This window comes from Callospermophilus lateralis, chromosome 9 (assembly GCF_048772815.1).
Source record: "Callospermophilus lateralis isolate mCalLat2 chromosome 9, mCalLat2.hap1, whole genome shotgun sequence".
NCBI lineage: Eukaryota > Metazoa > Chordata > Mammalia > Rodentia > Sciuridae > Callospermophilus > Callospermophilus lateralis.
Genome location: NC_135313.1, coordinates 84,613,152 through 84,631,283, shown reverse-complemented (window position 1 = coordinate 84,631,283; position 18,132 = coordinate 84,613,152). Strand labels below are relative to the sequence as shown.

The following is an 18,132-nucleotide window of genomic DNA, read 5'->3' as shown; positions in this document are numbered from 1 at the left end:
TTCAAACTAGGATGGATTCATTAGGTTACAGCTCTCATAATCTAATCATTTCACCTCTGAATATTCTTTCATTAACACGGAAGCTTTGGAGGGATAACTCATAAACAAATAACAATAGCTACCATGTTTTTAAAGGCATTCATGTTTAATATGCTCAAATTAAAAAACCTTTAAGAACAATCTGGTTTGGGATTGTTGACCTTATGAACATGAAAAGTATTCAAAAATTTAGAAGGAAAAAACCTTAATTGAAGAGTTTCAAGCAAAAGCTTACTCTTATGCCAGTCAGTAGATATTGAGTAAACACTACAAATTTCAATTTTTTAATGTGGTTACTTTATAGAATCAAAATATTAACGTAACAGATTATGATAGCAGCAAAAAAGTAATTATATATAGATTTCCATAGGCTAAAAACATAGCCAATATTGAACAGAACATTCAGAAGTTTGGACATGAAGTATTTGGGGGATTATGCATGAAGGTATGCTCAGTATATAGGACCTGAGTCAAAGATTTTCATAGGAAACCCTAGGGTGAATCTGTGTTGCCATGATTCCTTCATCTAGAGCCCGTGGCAAGAATTGTTGGGAATTGAAAGCCAAAAGCCAAAACCAAGTATATCCTGCCAGACCAGTAGGTCACAGAACACTTGATCCAGCTGTCAGAATTACCTAGAGTATATATTTTTATGGACAATCTGAACAAACCAGGATTTTCTTAAGGGTGGGTCAAATTGTGAAAGACTTCATGTGCCAGATAAAGCCAGATAAATTCATAAAAATGTCTAATATATAAGCAAACAAGCAAAAAACTGGAAAAAATTCTTGGAAAATTTGACCATGAATGTATGCTTACCTTACTGATGGATTTTTCTTCTGTTTACTAGATTTTCTTTAAGAACATAAACTGCATTCTAATCCTGTTATTTTGTACTTAATACTTATCCCCTAAAGAGGAGTTAAGATATTTATACACAGAACAGGGAAGTGCTAAGGCGATATTCTGTAGTGAGACTTATTTATGAAGCAAGTAAACCCTATAAAAAGTTTTTCATTGACCATTTAAAAGTTTATTGCTCTGTTGCAACTAATTAAATGTGCAAGTGTTTTGTTGCTCAAAAAGTACATATATGTCACATAAAGATCCCAAAAATTTTAAAGCAGCCACCACTTATTGTTACTAAGTAAAAAAGAAAAAGGGACTATAAGTATTGTTTATTTTAAAAAGTAAAAGGATTTAATTTATTTTTTTCAAAAAGTATGTAAAGAAAATTAAATTAAGCTGAGATTTTCATCTATCTTCCTCATAAAGTCAGACAATACACATTCTGTTTTTTTTTTCAACATTAGCAACCAATTTTGACACTGAAACTCTATGTCCAAAAATTCAGTTTAATTATGAACTGACTTCCCAGATTTGGTACACATCACATAGATCAAGGGCTCATCTCCTCTAGGCTGCCCTCAATTGTGAGGACAGTCACAATTGAGGAATCATCCATTCTTCTGACTGACCATCTACATACTGAGGGATTGCAATGCCACCTCTTTGGGCTTGATAATTTGCTAGAGCGGCTCACAAAACTCAGGGAAACACTTTATTCACTTTGATCAACTTATTATAATAACTACAACTCAGCAACAACCAGAGGAAGAAATGTAGAAAGCAAGGTCATTTGGGAGAGTGGGGAGGTATGGAGCATACATGCCTTCCCTAAGCCTGTCACCTCTCAGCTGTTCTGCAACTCCGAACCTCTCTGAATCTCATTGATGGGTTTTTACAGAGCTCAATCTCCAGACACCCTCCCATCCCAGGAGGAGGTTGGTAGATGAGGCTGAATGTTCCAACCATCTAATTATTTAGTCATTCTGGTGACCAGTCCCACCTGAATTAATCTAGAAACTTCATTGGAGTCATCACAACCGCATAAATCTAAATGTTTTCTAAAGGGGCTCTATTCATTTGGGGAAGATTCATGCATTTCAGGATTGGTAACAAAGGCCAATTATTTATTATACCACATGTGACTATATTATAGAATCCTCATATCAGCATTCAGATATGTTCTTCAACTCAGAAGCTCTCTGAATTTTTTAGTTTCAGTAATTTAGTGTTTTGGTTTTGGATATTGTGTCAAGGAAATTAAAGATTATTTGGCTCCAAAATATAATAAAGGACATAAAAGAAATATTCTCTCCGAAGGTGTTTGTTTGTGTATATGTGCATGTATGTATGTGAACAAAATTACAATTTAAAAATCTTAATCTACATTTTTAGAAATTTCTTTAAATTCTTTAAATTTTAATTTTTTTAATTCTAGATTTGAGTAATACTTTCATAAAATAATATAAGTGTTACAATGAGTTAAGCAGAAGAATTGGGTTTTACAGATAGAAGTTTAAAGAAAGCAGGAGTAAGAAATAGAAAATTAATTGTTCCTGTCAAAGTTACTTTCCTTGAAAGGCAGGGACTATAGACAGACTGATTGGTTAATGCCAGCTTACTTTAGAGTAGCTAACTTTTTTCTTGTGAAAGGATAAAGGCAAAGGGCACTTCGTTGTCATGCCAATCGAAAGTGGCCAGTTTGGGACTTTGGGCTCTCTGTTTAATCCTGATTTCTCAGATCAGATAAGCTGCTTAGTTTCACTTGGTGTCTTGGGACATTAGCATAAGTGACTCCATTTTTATTTTTAGCTTGATATTTTGGGGCTCAGAACAGAAGCTTTGTCCAACACAATAGCTTCCTGTAAGTTTATTTAACAGTGTATTCCTTTTTTGTTGTTGAGAATCCATGCAGTCTCCTCTCTTGCCTTAGTTTCTAGGAATAGGAAGTTCTCAGAAAAAAAATTGATCAAATTTGAAGTAAGAAAAACATTTAGTAACTTTCAATTTCTCATCTACACATATCATACTTCATTTGCTTAGTTTTTTGTTTTTTTTTTTTTTGGTTGGGGGGAGGTGGTCCTGGAGTTTAAACCCAGGGATGGTCTATCACCAAGCTAAAACACAGCCCTTTTTTTTATTTTTGAGATAGGGCGATGCTAAATTACCCAGGCTGATCTCAAACTTGCAATCTTCCTGCTTCAGCCTCTTGAGTCACTGGGATTATAAGTGTGCGCCATTACACTGGCTTCTCTCTCTCTCTCTCTCTCTCTCTCTCTCTCTCTCTCTCTCATTCTCTCTCTCTCTCTCTTTTTTTATTAATGTGGTGCTGGGGATAGAAATCAGGGCCACGGCATGCATGGTAAGAACTCTATGACTGAGTCCCACTCCAGTCCCATTACTATTTGTTCTCACTCTGCCTTGCATTATGTAATGCAAGAAACTTCTTTGGAAGTAAATGTAAAAATTTAAGTCATAAAATAAAATAATATTGCAATAGTAAGCAATAACAAAAGTCAAATGTATTTTTTACCTACTTGCTAGGTAATCTAATTCTGTCATGGACAGATACATTGTATAATTTGGGTAATGATTGAATATTTCAGGTTCTTAAAACCATAGTCTTTTTTTTTTATCAAAAATTTCTCAAAAAGAAGGAGCAAGAGAATAATAAAAATTATTATGTGTACAAATTAATAGAGTATTGAGAAGAAAAAGAAAGTGAACAACCATATTTATTCATAGACATAGAAAAGAATTTTGATTTGGGATGTGAAGAAAAACTATTAATAAAACATTTTACATAGAGCCAACAATTCCACAAAACATTGAATAACTTTCCATTATAATTAATGTCATATTATCAAGATGCTAGAAATAGAATTGCTAAAGAATATTATTAGTATTATTATTAAGCCTACTTCTCCCTGGGTACATTAAAAAATCACAAAGAGCTAGATACATGCATTTGAACTTATAAAAATGTTGTAATGTGACCATAAATTACTTTATGTAACTTGTGATTGACCCTCAGAAATTCAGTAATCCCTGGAAGCTCTACCCCAGCAGTTATAGATCCTCTGCCATACATTAGTCATCTCTACAGGCTACAGAAATTGGCTACTTGAAAACAAAGTTTAAAATTATTTGACTTAGCCTAATTACAAATGTGACAAATTCAAAATAACACTTGTGTCTGCTTAATAAAATATACAGAATATGGTATGGTGGTTATGAGACCACAAATGAACCCTCTTATCAAACAATAAGCAACTTGGAACTTTGCAAGTCTCACTTTGCAAAAGATTTGAAATTATACTACTATTAGAAAGACACACAGGAAGTTTATTATGAGTTTGGATCTCCTATATTTGACTTATAGGGAGTATCTTGTAAGCAATGTTTCCAAATGTAATTCTGAGACAAAAAAAATTCTACAAGACTTTGGGAAAGTTAGTTTTTCTCTTTGGATGTCAGTTTTCTCATCAATGAAAATAGAAATATCAAAGTATATATCTCATCAGTTTGCCTTGAGGATAGTGTGAGATAATACTATTGACAAAAAATAATGACTCTGCTTTAATGGATACAAGAAAATATTTTAGCTTGAGCCAAATATGAGTGACCATATCACAGGAACATTGATTCAAGTGACACTGATTGGCATGTTTTCATATACATGGAGGAGGACAGATAAGCTTTTGTAGTCACAGAGCAAAAAAAAAAAAAAAAAAGGAAGAAAGTCTTAAATAAATATATTTACCAATTTTATTGGTGGAACCAACTCTCTAGGCAGAAGACTACAGCAAGATGAGGAAATCACAGGTATAGGTTTTATAGCATACTTAACTTTAAGGTTAGTGGAAGCTTCAGGTCTGCTAAGCTTAGCAATATATTCTGAGAAGCTCATCTGATAGTTATGAAAATGTCAGGTCAGGTACCAAACTTAAGACACATGGCTATTCAAGTGGCTATGACAGCACAAGATAATTTTGTCTTTCAACCTATAGTACCCCATCTCTCCACAATCTCAATGTTCTAATCAGCCAAGATTAAATAAACAACTGGTCTGCAAGATCTTTACTTATAGATGCAGCTCCTCAGAGGACTTCAGTTCACAGTGCAAGTCATGTATTTAGAAGTGTTGGCACAGAGTAAGGGCTCTGTAATTATCAGCTTGCCAGCTTTCAACGAAACAAGGCAGTGTTTGGATTGAACTAAGCTTTATCTTCTGAAAAAGAAAAAAGCAATCTTCAATAAATAAATAAGCAGGAAAGCATTCTTTGAGTGAAAGCCATGGCTCATCCCCATCTCAGACGAAGTGATTCAGATCTTGACATTTATTGCAGTGAATCATAGATGATATCCTAAAATAAAGATCCTTTCAAATCCTATTAAGCTTTCTGGGAGCTTTTTAAAATTTTGCCTCTAAATACTTGTAGTTCTTGATGCTACCACATTAATTCAAATAAGGTTCTTAAGAAAAAGAGAAGGAACAAAGAAAACCAACTTGAAAGAATTGTAGTTTACTTTTAAAAAAGGTTTATTTTCTTATGGAATGCTGATGATATTGAAATGTCTTAGAAGAACAGTGTTTTTAGAAGTACAATTTGAACCCAAAGAAATAGGTCAATTAGGTAAATTTTCTTTTGAAAATAAACCAAAAATCAGTTCAATCAGTGGTGCTTTGATGTTAAGAATTTTTTTTTGTGCCTTTAGGTTACATTTGTAATAAACATTTTTGTTAAGGTTTGAAACTGTATTATTAGCATCACTCTTAGATACACCTCTGTGCACATGCACACATGTCAAGCAGATTGATCCTATCCTTGAACAAAGTTCAGTAGTAACTAAGCACAGCATTTTTTGAAGTGCTGAATTTAATTTAAAGTGTTCTAAATTGTGATATTTTTTTCTGCATAGGCAAACAAATTATTTACTTCAGTGAGGGAGTACTGAAAAAGAATTGATTCAAATGTGAGCATGACATCAAAAGAAAGATGAGGGATGCCAAATGTCACTCTAGATTTATTTAGCCCCACACATCTGGAGGTGGGCATGCACATAGATTTACCATATTCTCATCCCAGAAAATTTTTAGGTGATCTAAAGTGAACATTCTATTTTTTTAGAGGGCCAAAACTTCCCAGGAGTCTATAATTCTAATCACAATGTAATGTTTGAGCTTCAAAGATTGAGCTTCAATAGGAAATCTCACCACTCCCACTTACTGCCTTTTCTGGGTTTTGTTGTTGTTGTTATTGTTGTTTTGTTTTGTTTGTTTGTTTTGAATCAGATGGGATATAATTTCTCATTTTCTGAGTGTACAGGTTGCAGAATCACATTGGTCATGCAGCCACGTATATACACACAACAATAATAATGTCTATTTCATTCTATTATCCTTCCTTTCCCCCTCCTATCCCCTCCCCTCCCCTCCCATCACCTCTTTCTACCCAATCTAAGGTGACACTATTCTTTTTTTTCTCACATCTTCATACATGTATTTTGTATAACGATGAGGGTTTGGTTTTGATCTTGTGATAACTAACATATTTTCTTCTTGCCATTTCAAATCCTTCTTATACTAATTCTGTACTCTTTTTCCCTGCTTTCTCTTCCTGTTATGTTTTAGATATGAGGTGTCCCCCAAAGGTTTATGTGGGAGACAATAAAAGACATCATAGAGGTACAATTATTAGGTTATGAGAAATTTAACTAGTGTGTTAATTTCCTGATAGGAATGTTAACAGAGTGTGACTATAGGCTGGTAATTTGTGGCTGGAGGACATAGATCATTGGGGACATATCTTGGCGGGATATATATTTGGTGTGTTGAGCTTAGGCTCTGTCTCTGCTTCTTGGTAGAATGTCCTGAACCACTTTCCTCCACCCTATACTCTTCTGCCTCCCACCACCCACCAAGGAATGGAGTCCTGAAATTGTTTTTTGGTCACAGTAGCAAGAAAACTAAAATTCTTTCTTTCCTACTTCCATTCTCCCTGCTATTTTTGTTGTTTAATAAGTGGTTTCAAACAAATGTGTATAAAGAACTAATAGGAATTCAAGAATGTAACCAGATTAGACATCTTAGATAATATTTTGTTTCAGAAATAGCAGTAAGAATTCATACCATAATATAAAGAATCAGCTATAATAAAGCTGTCAGAATTTTGGTTTTTGACCACACTTCAAAGAAATTTTCTTACTGTAGGAAAGGCATATGCCACTCCAAGCAATGTGAGCTTATTGTGTCCATCTAGTATGCCTTGTGGGGCAGGATTTTATTTAGTGCCGGGGATATAAAAGGAGACTATTCTCATTGCCTTGATTTCAGACATTATTCACCTTGCAATGACCAGGGAAACACCTTTAAATTCCTACCACTTGTTCTCCACCTTGTAGTATCAAAGAGAAAAATCAGTGTGGAGATAGGATGGGAATGTTTCCTTGATGAGGTGAAGATGGTCCCTTCCTTAAATGGTTATGCTAAATCATAAATTCCTAAATTGACTACATATTTCCAATGGCCTCTCCTTGAGGAACCTTATCCTGGAATCTATCTAATTGATTTATTATTCCATTTGCTGTCTATTATTTTAAAATGGAACTCTATCAAAAATATATCTTTGGATATAAAATGTGAATTGTGTTTCCTTAACATCTAGTGCAGCCTTATAAACATTAAGGTACATTGCCTATTTTTCTTAGTGTTGGTAAGAAAACCTCATTCCTATTACACAAGTCTAATTACCTTTAAGAGACACCATTAGAACTCAGAACAATGATGGCATCATTACTGCTATTGCACTCTGAATTCTTAAGTGACCATTGTATTCTCTGTCTCTGGGTCTCTTTCTAGTGCCAAAGCCCTCACTAAAAGGAATTAGATCAGACTATGATTATGTAGTGTATATGATATCTTTGCATGCTTTCTCATTGGAAAATATATATCTATATTACCTATTATCTTAGTGTATATGTATAAATCCCAAAACTATTTATGCTATTGTATTTTGCTATGTAGCTTTTTTGTCTTGTTAATTATTACTTATCTCAATATAATAGCAAGGAAATATATTTGACAAGGTAGTCTTCTTTTATTAAAGGTACATTTTAATTTGATATTGGAAGCAACCAAGTTTTAAAATGTGATTGACCTTTATCTTTTTAGATTCCTTTTGAAGATACATGCATGACAAAAATGTTCTCTTTAGAAATTTTTCAAACTCACTGATAATAGGATAAATCCTTTTTTTTTTCAAGCAAAATAAAATAGTTCATTATTTCTTTTTGCTACTTACAACTTCTAAAAGGAATACAATTTTTAGCTAGTTATGTGTTTGTGACTCTAGATATCATTTGATAAAATGAGTCAAGTGGGAAACTTCCATTTCTTTATGATGATACATCAAATGTGTCCTTATCTCTAAAATCAGTAAGAGGGAGGAAGCGAAGAAATCCTCCTACCTTGTTTAACTTTCATGCATCTTTAGAACTTATAATAAAAGAACTAGATTTTGATATGTTTATTTTGCAGGAGCCAAGGAGAAAGAAATAGCCCTAATGAATGCTTTGACCGTTAATTTACATCTCCTACTTGTAAGTTTTTTTCCCACCAATGTTTAGAATACACTCATTTATGGGATCTGATGTATTTCTATCTTTAATTCATGAGATTCTGATGGTTTGCTTATTTAAAAATAAGTTGTGAGGTTATGTTCATTTTTACCAGGAAATGCTGGCTCATGACATAATGGTTTCTACATAATCATGGAAAAGTTGACTCTTACAAAGAAATTTAGATTAATGAAGAGTTCTTAGCTCAGAACATTAAAAAAAAAAGAGTCATAGTGGATGAAAAGAAACACTGTTAGCAAGAACATAAAGCAAAGATGTATAGTTACTAGCAAAACACTGAGTTATTCAGAAAGACATTATCCAGTATGCGGATCTTTAGCAGAGAGAGATTATGGATCAGTATACATTTGTATAGCAATGGTTGAGGAGAAACTTAAAAACACTTGAAACACAGAAAGTAAACTGGTGAAAAGAAACATAATACCTTAAATGAGCTACTGTATTTAAAGTACTTCTTACACCTTAAACATTTAATAAATAATTTTATCTCAAAATGTCAGATGTATTCTGAATTTGGTATGTAGTGTCTATTTTAATTGATGCTTTGAAAAAAATTGACTTCACTATTTTTAGTATGATTTGAAAACATACCTGCAAGTTCAGGCATAACTCATTTTGACTCCCAGGTATGTTATTTAATGCTATTTGAGATTGGACAAAGTTTTCATCATCTGTAAGTTTTAAAGATTTTCTTTCTAAAAATGACAATAATCCTCATAGACCTGCACAAGGTTTGAATGGGATATGTAAGAACTTATTTAGCACCTGGGCCAATAATTAACAGCCAAATAACGGCAGCTGTCAATCTCGTTATTATTGTCAATCTCATTATCTAAGAACTATGTGGAGAAATGAAAGGGCCCCCCTGGCCAAATGAGTACTTTGTGCTAGTGCCTCTAAGAAAGACAATTGTTTCATATTAAAGCTGAAGTAGTTTTAGTTGGACCTAAAATAAATGCCATAAAAAGTGTTGTATTAGAAACAAAATTGGTAGTGTGAGATAAGTCATTGTAAATAAAACACACAGAGAACATGATGTTTCAGTCTGATACTAGAGAATTTACTAATAAATAATTTGGGAAGATAATTTTTCAACTAACATTTAAGTATATTTTGAGAATTTGTTTTTATCTGATTTACATTTTCCCCTGAGTTTGCTATTCCATTGATAAGCATAATGAGCTGATATCTTCTTCCTTTTCATAATTCGTTGGAAACAGGGCTAATTGAAAAGCTACCCCTGACAGATATCTTAGATGTTTAATTAATTAATGCCTTTAAATTTTGAAGATTCTAAAATGAAAGTGTGGCATCAACTGAACAAATGCAGAAATTGTATATTAATGCTTTCTCAATAAATCCATTTCATTGCAGTTATCATTTTTTAAGCCTACACCAAAACGGCATAAAATTCTTCTAGAAGCCAAAGCCTTCCCTTCTGATCATGTAAGGATTTCTTCAAATTACATTTATGTTCTTTCTACTCTTCCTAGAGGGACATCATTTGCCTGACTTGAATGTTTATTCACTAGTCTTTTCTGAATAACCTTACACTAAAAAGATCTGTCAAATGCTTTTGATTTAAGAATTTTTTATAGATTGTAGATTTATTTCTTTTGTTCAAGTAAAACATGTGTTAAGGGAGGGAAGGATTGAATAGGAACATTGATTTATTAGCTTTTTTAAAAGACACTGAACAAACTGCTGGTTTAAATGAAGTGTGGTTGTAAATTTTTTATTAATTCTTGTTGCCTTTTTATGTTATGAGATCAAATCAATACAAACCCCACTGCTTAACCCTTTGGCCATAGAAAATTGCAATTTAAACCTGAATTTGCCCCTTCCTTTTCATAGCATAATAGCATAATTTTTCATGCCTTATTATTTTAAAAAACTACTAAAGATTAAAATATTTCTCATGGTTCACTACAATGTCATGTAGTATATCTTATCAGCAATTTGATTGATAAAATTTGATCCAGACACATCTACAGAAAAAGGTACATGGCATATTTCAATTTTAGTATTAGAGAAACTTGATTTCTACATTATATTATGACTGTTAACTATAGTGCACATATCATAATTTTAGGGCATGTAATTATGTCAGAATTAATAGCCATTTCCTTACTGAAAGAATCAAACTCTAATATCTTGAGAAAAATCATGCTCCTTGCAATTGTTTGTTCCCAGTCATATCTTATATTCTCAGTAAAGTCAATTCCTATTGTTCTTTCCTTTCACTAACTTACTCATGCTAGGGTAAGCCATTTTTATATCCTCCATACTACTGTAGCAAGTGCATACTGCTCACATTGGTTTTCTGCAGATTCTGATTGTGATTTAGATTAGGTGACTTTTGATAGCAAAATCTCTCCTAACTCCAGAAGTCTAAATCACCCCTATATTTCCATTGGGCTATAATTTGTAGTATCTCAGCGTGTTCGGATTCCTACTTAAATCAGATTAAGCAGTTTTTCTCTGATGTATTAGTTATTCACTTTTAACCTTGACTTTGGATTTCATATAATAATGTTTTCATTGATATTTTATTATTTGTTTTCCAAGTTGTTATGTTAATGTCCTTCTATGCTTCGGGCTTGATTTAATAAATAACTTCTTTTTCCAGTATGCTATAGAGTCACAGCTTCAACTTCACGGACTTAATGTTGAAAGAAGTATGCGGATGATAAAGCCACGAGAGGTATATGAGAAAGAAATAAATATTCATCATGCTTCTATTCACTATTGATTTTTTTATCCATTTTTCTCAAAAGTTTATTATCTTCATTACTGTAATGGAACTTTCAAGAAAGTACAAAAGACTCATACTTCTCTTACTGTCAGCTCATTTTGTTTAAAATAGTGAATAACTCAGAATTGTATTTATTTTTATGTTTCACGGGCTACCCATCTGGTAAGCAACCAATCTTCTATTTATGTTCCTGGAGTCTACAGAGTGTACAAGGAAATGGGATGAAGTTGATAAATTGGGTGTACCTTTTTTAACTTTACATTTTATTGCCCTTGAGTGTCATTAAAATCAGGTAAAAGACCAGTGGTATTTGTTGAATTTAAATAGTGATTATCTTTCCTGGCCCTTAATAATCTAAGTATCAAATATTGTCCGTTGTCGTTAGACAAAGGAGAAAGGATGAGGTATACTTGGAAAATCTTAGCTTTTACAGCCTGACTGACATACCCAGTAGAATCCCAACTCTCCAACTTAGTAGGTGTGTGATTAAAAAGTTATTTATCTGTCTGAGACTCCTTTATATTCAAACAGATAACAAAAAATACATTTGATACAACTTAACCATATCTTCAAGGTCTAAACTCTTGTGTATTTTACCTTAAGAGAAGTGTAAGGCCAAGTTGTACACATTTGACATATAAACCCCTGCAGCTTCTATAATTTGGCGCCAAGAAAGTCACACAGAATAAATTATAGGTTTCACATATGATGCTCCCAGGCTATTAAGCCAATGTTTGAACAATTACTTCTTTTAGCCCAGAATTACTGTGAAGAAATTAAAGACCTGCTCTCTTCTCTTCTACTTGCCAACATGCATTAAATTAATGGAATGAAAAGTTCTTGCACCACTGAGAGGATATCTGTTTCACACATCCTACATGAATTGCTTATTTCTTGCATAAATGATAGAGTCACTATCAGAGGTTTTAGTTGAAAGTGACCAGCATTTTGAAGTCTTATGAGTTAATTGTAATCTTGGGACTCATCTTGGGATATGTCTTATCATGGAAAACAGTTTTTCTTATTTGCTTATTACTGCTTCTTTAAAGAAATAACTCATTAACTAATTTATATAGTACTTTCCATTACTCTTTCTTCTTAAAATTGTGGTGGTTAAACCTTATTTGATTTTTTAAAGAATAAAGAGTTTCGGGGCTGGGGTTATAACTCAGAGGAACAGCGCTTGACTTGCATTAGTGAGGCACTGAGTTTGATCCTCAGCACCACATAAATATAAAATAAAGATACTGTGTTCACCTATAACTAAAAAATAAATAATAAAAAAGAATAAAGAGTTTGAATTACCAAATTTTTATTTTTATAACTTAGATTTTTTTTCTAATAACTACTGAAATGCTTTATAGCATATAAGTAGATTCCATTTAATTCAGAGATTTCAATATCTATCATATTCCCATTTTTTTAGAGATTCCAGTCTTCTTATAGAAGAGAGTATATTACACACACACACACACACACACACACACACACACACTTAACAGGTAAGACATTTGACAAATAGCAATAATTATAAAAACTTAAAAATAAATGGAAGGAGCCAGCACAGTGGCACATGCCTATAAAACCTATAAAATCCCAGCAGCTCAGGAAACTGAGGCAGAAAGATCATGAGTTCAAAGCCAGCCTCAGCAACTTAGCAGGACTCTGTCTCAAAGTAAAGTACAAATACGGCTGGGGATGTGGCTCTATGGTTAAGTGCCTCTGGGTTTAATCCTTGGTATGATCAATCAATAAAAATAAAATAAAATAAAGAAAATTTTATTAATAAATTTTCCTCCAATATTAATGTATTTAGTCTACATTGACTTTAAAAGAAGTCAGATTTAGCACTGCACAAAATTGATAAAAACTTGGTGTATATCACAATTGTTAGGCTACAAGTATTGAACTGATTTCTTTCAGCTCAAGTTGTTTACAAGTCTAAATATAGATTTATTCAAATTTTTTACTAAGTTATCATTATTACTTATAGGGTAATATACTAATTATTTGTAAATTGTTTTTCTTTATGTTTGGATCAGTGTCTTTCTATTTGGAGAATATTTTACTCTTAAGTTAGAAATATTAGGTACTATTCAGATGAAAGATATGCAAGTGATGCTTTTTGGGAAAATAGTATATTGACAAATACAATATTAATTTCCAACAGATTTCTCTTGCTATATGATATTCGATGGAATTGTACTTTTGGGTGTTTTATTGGATGGGTGTGATGAGAAAACAACCAATAGGTATACAAATAGTAAAGATTAACCTAAAACTTGAAGAACAAATAAGCAAGTATACTTTTGTAATGACTTGCACTTAAAAAAAAAAAACTACTTCTATTTTATCATAATTTCTTTTTAAATTGTCATTTCTTATAGAAAAAAAAAAGTTCAAATTCTGCTCATTATCCAGGTTTTGAAGAGCATTAATGCAGTGGAAAATTTTCACCTTTAGTTTTTCTTATGGTGAGACAGTTCATGGTGAAATTATAAATATGTGATAAGAGTATTATTGTCAATATTATGTAACTTATACCTAACTTGACTTAGGGAGAAGAAATATTAAGGATGGAGGATATTCTTGAAGTAATTGAGAAGGAAGGAGACTCTATTGCCGTGATCCTGTTCAGCGGGCTGCATTTTTACACTGGACAGCTCTTCGATATGCCTGCCATTACAAAAGCTGGACAAGCAAAGGTATGCACATTATTTTCTCCTTCCAGCTCACCCAGCCATTGCTTCACCTGCACTTCTAGTGAAGTACCTTGGTTTCTGGCACTGTGAATTTATTATAAGGAGTCTTTTTCTTTAAAAAAGAGGAAGGCTGGTATAAATTTTTTAAAAATGCACTCTGTTCTTTTTTTTGCTTTCGATGTCTCTATTTAAAAAGCCAAGTTTTGGATGTCTGTGGTCTCCTTCACTTAGGAACAGCTGCTGTCTGAGGTCTGCTTCTAGTGAGCAGCACAGGCAAGCTCCCCACAGGTGATGTCCCTGGTATTCAGCTGCTCAGACAGCAGGAAGCAGAGCAAACACCCAGCCTTGTAACTCCATGTGAGGACTGTTAGAACTCTGCCTTGCTACTTTGCCATTCTGTAATTCATCCTAAATATAAATTGGTTCTCACTTAACCCTAGATACATAAAGATGGAGAAATGTAGGATCAAACTTTATCAAGAAATTGAGTATTCACTCAAGGTAATTAGGAAGGCCATTTAATTTCTACGAATCTCAAGAATGTTTTTTTTTCCTTATACATTACTACATTAAACTTAAATTTTTGACCACTTCTAAATTGTGTGTTTTTTGTAAATAAGTGTTTGCCCAGAGTGCTTCTGGTGTTTATCTCCCTAACAAAATAAATAAATAAATAAATAAAGGGAGTAAAATTCAATGCTCACAATTTACATTTAAAATTCTAAAGTAAGAATTCTATTTGATTCAGCATGTATTTAAAAAGATGACAATGGAATTTTATTCTGGACATTAATAAGTTATGGGATTCATACATATGTGAAGTCTAGTTAATATATTCAGTTATTGAAGCTAATGAGTGGAACTAATGAAAAGAAATTTAGCACTGTTATCAGCAGTCTCTAGGAATCCCCAACCATGACTTTGAACTGGTTTGATGGATAACTGTGAAAGTGGTGCAGTACAAAAGATATAAAGATAATGTATTCTTAGTTTAGACATTAAATGTTAAGCACCAAAATAAAGGGAGGCCAATAAAACACATCATATTTTAAAATGTTATGCAAATAATCACCAGTCCTTGATCCTTAGTATATATACATGCACGTGTTATTAAACTTCCTAGATATGAGACAGAAAGAATAGAAAGGCAATGGATTTTTGCATCATCACACTGTCTAATGTTCAAATCCTGGCTAGGTCATTTAATTGTTATATGATAAAGTCAAGTTTCTTGACTTTTCTGAGTCTCTATTTTTAAAAATACTAACCTGGGATAGCATCTACCTCAAATTCAGTATGCAAATATGGAGTACAAAACACCTCTTTTCTATACCAACTAAATGATCTTTGCCTTCCTATCCTTAATGATTTAACCACTACTCATCAACTCAACTACTACTACTACTGCAAGAAAACTCTAGGCTACTCTTAGAGCAGAAAACTGTCACCCATGCTCATGTACCTGCTACACCTGGATGTCCTATCCTATATGCACCTTGAGATCAGCTTGGTTCAAATAGATTTGTCTCCCACAAAATGTTCCTACTGTTTTATACTACCATTCGGCTACACCTTCAGATTCATCTCATCTCTCCTGTCATTAATCACTCACTTTTTAATTCCACTCTTAAGAGTCTGTCTTTCCCTTCATCTTCCTGAATCAGGTAGGAAGCATTTCAGCTGCAGTAAACAACATCCCAACAAAATCAACCAAAAAGCAGGGATTCCTTTTCTAACCACAGAAGACTTGAGGCTGTAGTATGACTGGCATCTCCAGAGTTCTCTTCAGTTTTCTCACACTTTTCACATTACAGTCCTAAGGTGGGGTTGTCCCAAATCCAGACATCCCATTTCTATTTAAGGAAAAGAGAAGGAAGAAGGGAGAAGTATCAGTGCAGCCGCTTCATCTGTCCTTTTCATCTGAAGTGCTAAAGCTTTCCCAGAAAAACCTAGCAGATTCCTTCTTGTGACTCACTGCCTTCTGAAGTGGCAGCTAAAAAAGAACATGGGTGAAGAAAGAGTTCACATTTATAGCCCCATAGGAGAGAAGGACTAGAAAAAAGGGGATGGAAAAAGATTTGGGCTTGATAAGGCACAATGTTTCCCATTTGTGCAGCCGCAGGATCTCATGGTTTCTAAGTGGGTCATGTGGCACTTTCTATTTGAGTGCAAACATCTGTTAGACTCAACCACAAGCTGCATTTATTTATTTATTTATTTATTTATTTATTTATTTATTTATATTATGGCACTGGGGATTGAATCCACAGGTGTTTTGCCTCTGAGCTATATCCCAAGTATTTTTTTTTTCCCTCTTTGAGACAGGGTCTTGCTAAGTTGCTGACGCCAACCTCAAACTTGCTATTTTCCTGCCTCAGCGGCTGAGTTACTGGGATTATAGGCATGTGCCACTGCACCTGGCTCAGCTATTTAAATTATTAATGAATAATAATCACAGTCATGGCCCAATCAGTCTGAAAAAAAATTAATAAATAAAGTACTGGGTACAGTGACATGTACCTCTTGTTCTAGCCACTTGGATAGCTAAAGAAGGAGGATCACTTGATCCCAAGAATTTGCGGTCAGCAAATCTCTCAAAGAAAAATAAAAAAGGCAGCAGCAGAATATAAATGAAGACATTATTAATAAGGTATTTTATTAAAATCAGAGGCACCCAGGTAACATTCATATAACCTTCACATACACACATTAGCCTCAATGAACCATCTACTTAAGGGAAAATATAATTTTTTTTTTCTTGAACAGTTTTGAAATTCTTCTAGGAGATAAATAAATGACTGATCAAACTTTTGACAGAAAGCTTGGCTATTATCTTTCCAGGTCTAAAAATAAGGAGTGAACTCTCATGAGCTATTTTTATAGAAGAGTATCAAAAATATTTGCATATGATATGAGCAAAGAATTGGCTAGGAAAAAATATTACCATACATAACTGTATATAAATATAATAAAATTTGGCATGGTTTTTGGATTTCTATTCATAATAAATTAACCTTGCTGGGCATGGTGTCACATGCATGTAATCCCTGAGACTCCAGAGGTTGAGGTAGGAAAATCACTGTATTGAGTTCAACCCAAGCAATTTAGCAACAAACTGCTCTGTGGCACACAATTGTAAAACCAACTTCAACTACTCAGGAGGGGAGGCAGGAGATTGTAAGTTGGAGACAAGCCTCAGCAATTTAGTGAGACCCTCTCTCTCTCTCTCTCTCTCTCTCTCTCTCTCTCTCTCTCTCTCTCTTTCTCTCTCATTTTTAAGTGAAGATAACCTTAACATTTTATTAGCATAACGAAACAATGAAGTTTAGAACTGGATCACTTGGCCTTTTCTCCTCTTATCTTCTCCCAGTTCCAAATGCTTGTATCTCTTAATAGTCAGCATTCTCTTAGATGTGCAGTTAGAGTTAGGCTCAACACAGTCAAGCCTCAATACAACCTTCTTTGTAGTTTAGCCTTTTGCCACTCTGTTTCCTGTCATATGCCATTTTTCCTTTGTGCATACAGATAATTCTTGCCCTTCTTGTACTGTGTCACTTTATGGCATTGGCATTCACTAAATTTCTTATAGAACATCCAGTGGATCTTAGGAATGTTCACCATATTTGCAGGAGTCTTATTGGCAAGGAAAATAAAAGGAAGACCCTGTCTCAAAATAACAAGTAAAAAGGGCTGAGGATGTAACTTAATGAACATCTCTCGGTTCAATCCCTAGTATTCCAAGAAAAGAAAAGAGAAGATGTATAATAAATTACCCATGGCCTTGAACTCATCCATGCAGGAGCCAAACATCAATAACCTGAAATATGTTAGTGAGGCTCAGTCCCCAAGAACCTAAGTTTTTGAAGCTATTGCTAGAAGTTTTCAGCAGGTGTTTTATTTAAGATTTGATTAAATGAACCATGGGAGAAAGAATGATTAAATCTCCATGGAAGAGAAACCTGGAATCCAGATGTTGTTTTAGGATTACAGATATGGGAAAATCAAGCCTCTTAGTTGTCAATCAGAATTTGTGATTCTGCAACCACTCTCTTCAGTGCTATCAAGGATAACTGTTTCTCTTTATCAAGCTTCATAACATCTAATTTCAGTATCTCCCAAAGGAGATATTACATATAGAGTTTCTGTAAA

At 33.5% G+C, this 18,132-nt stretch overlaps 1 protein-coding gene across 3 annotated transcripts in view; it reads left to right on the top strand.

Annotated features, from left to right (window-relative positions):
* Kynu (kynureninase) overlaps window positions 1–18,132 on the top strand; it is a 162,972-nt gene that overhangs the window by 95,442 nt on the left and 49,398 nt on the right. For all 3 annotated transcript variants that reach the window (XM_076866077.2, XM_076866078.2, XM_076866079.2), the window contains exons 5-8: window positions 8,426–8,487; window positions 9,901–9,972; window positions 11,156–11,230; window positions 13,840–13,986. In XM_076866077.2, coding sequence (XP_076722192.2) covers window positions 8,426–8,487; window positions 9,901–9,972; window positions 11,156–11,230; window positions 13,840–13,986 — 356 coding nt within the window. The remainder of the gene's footprint in view (window positions 1–8,425; window positions 8,488–9,900; window positions 9,973–11,155; window positions 11,231–13,839; window positions 13,987–18,132) is intronic.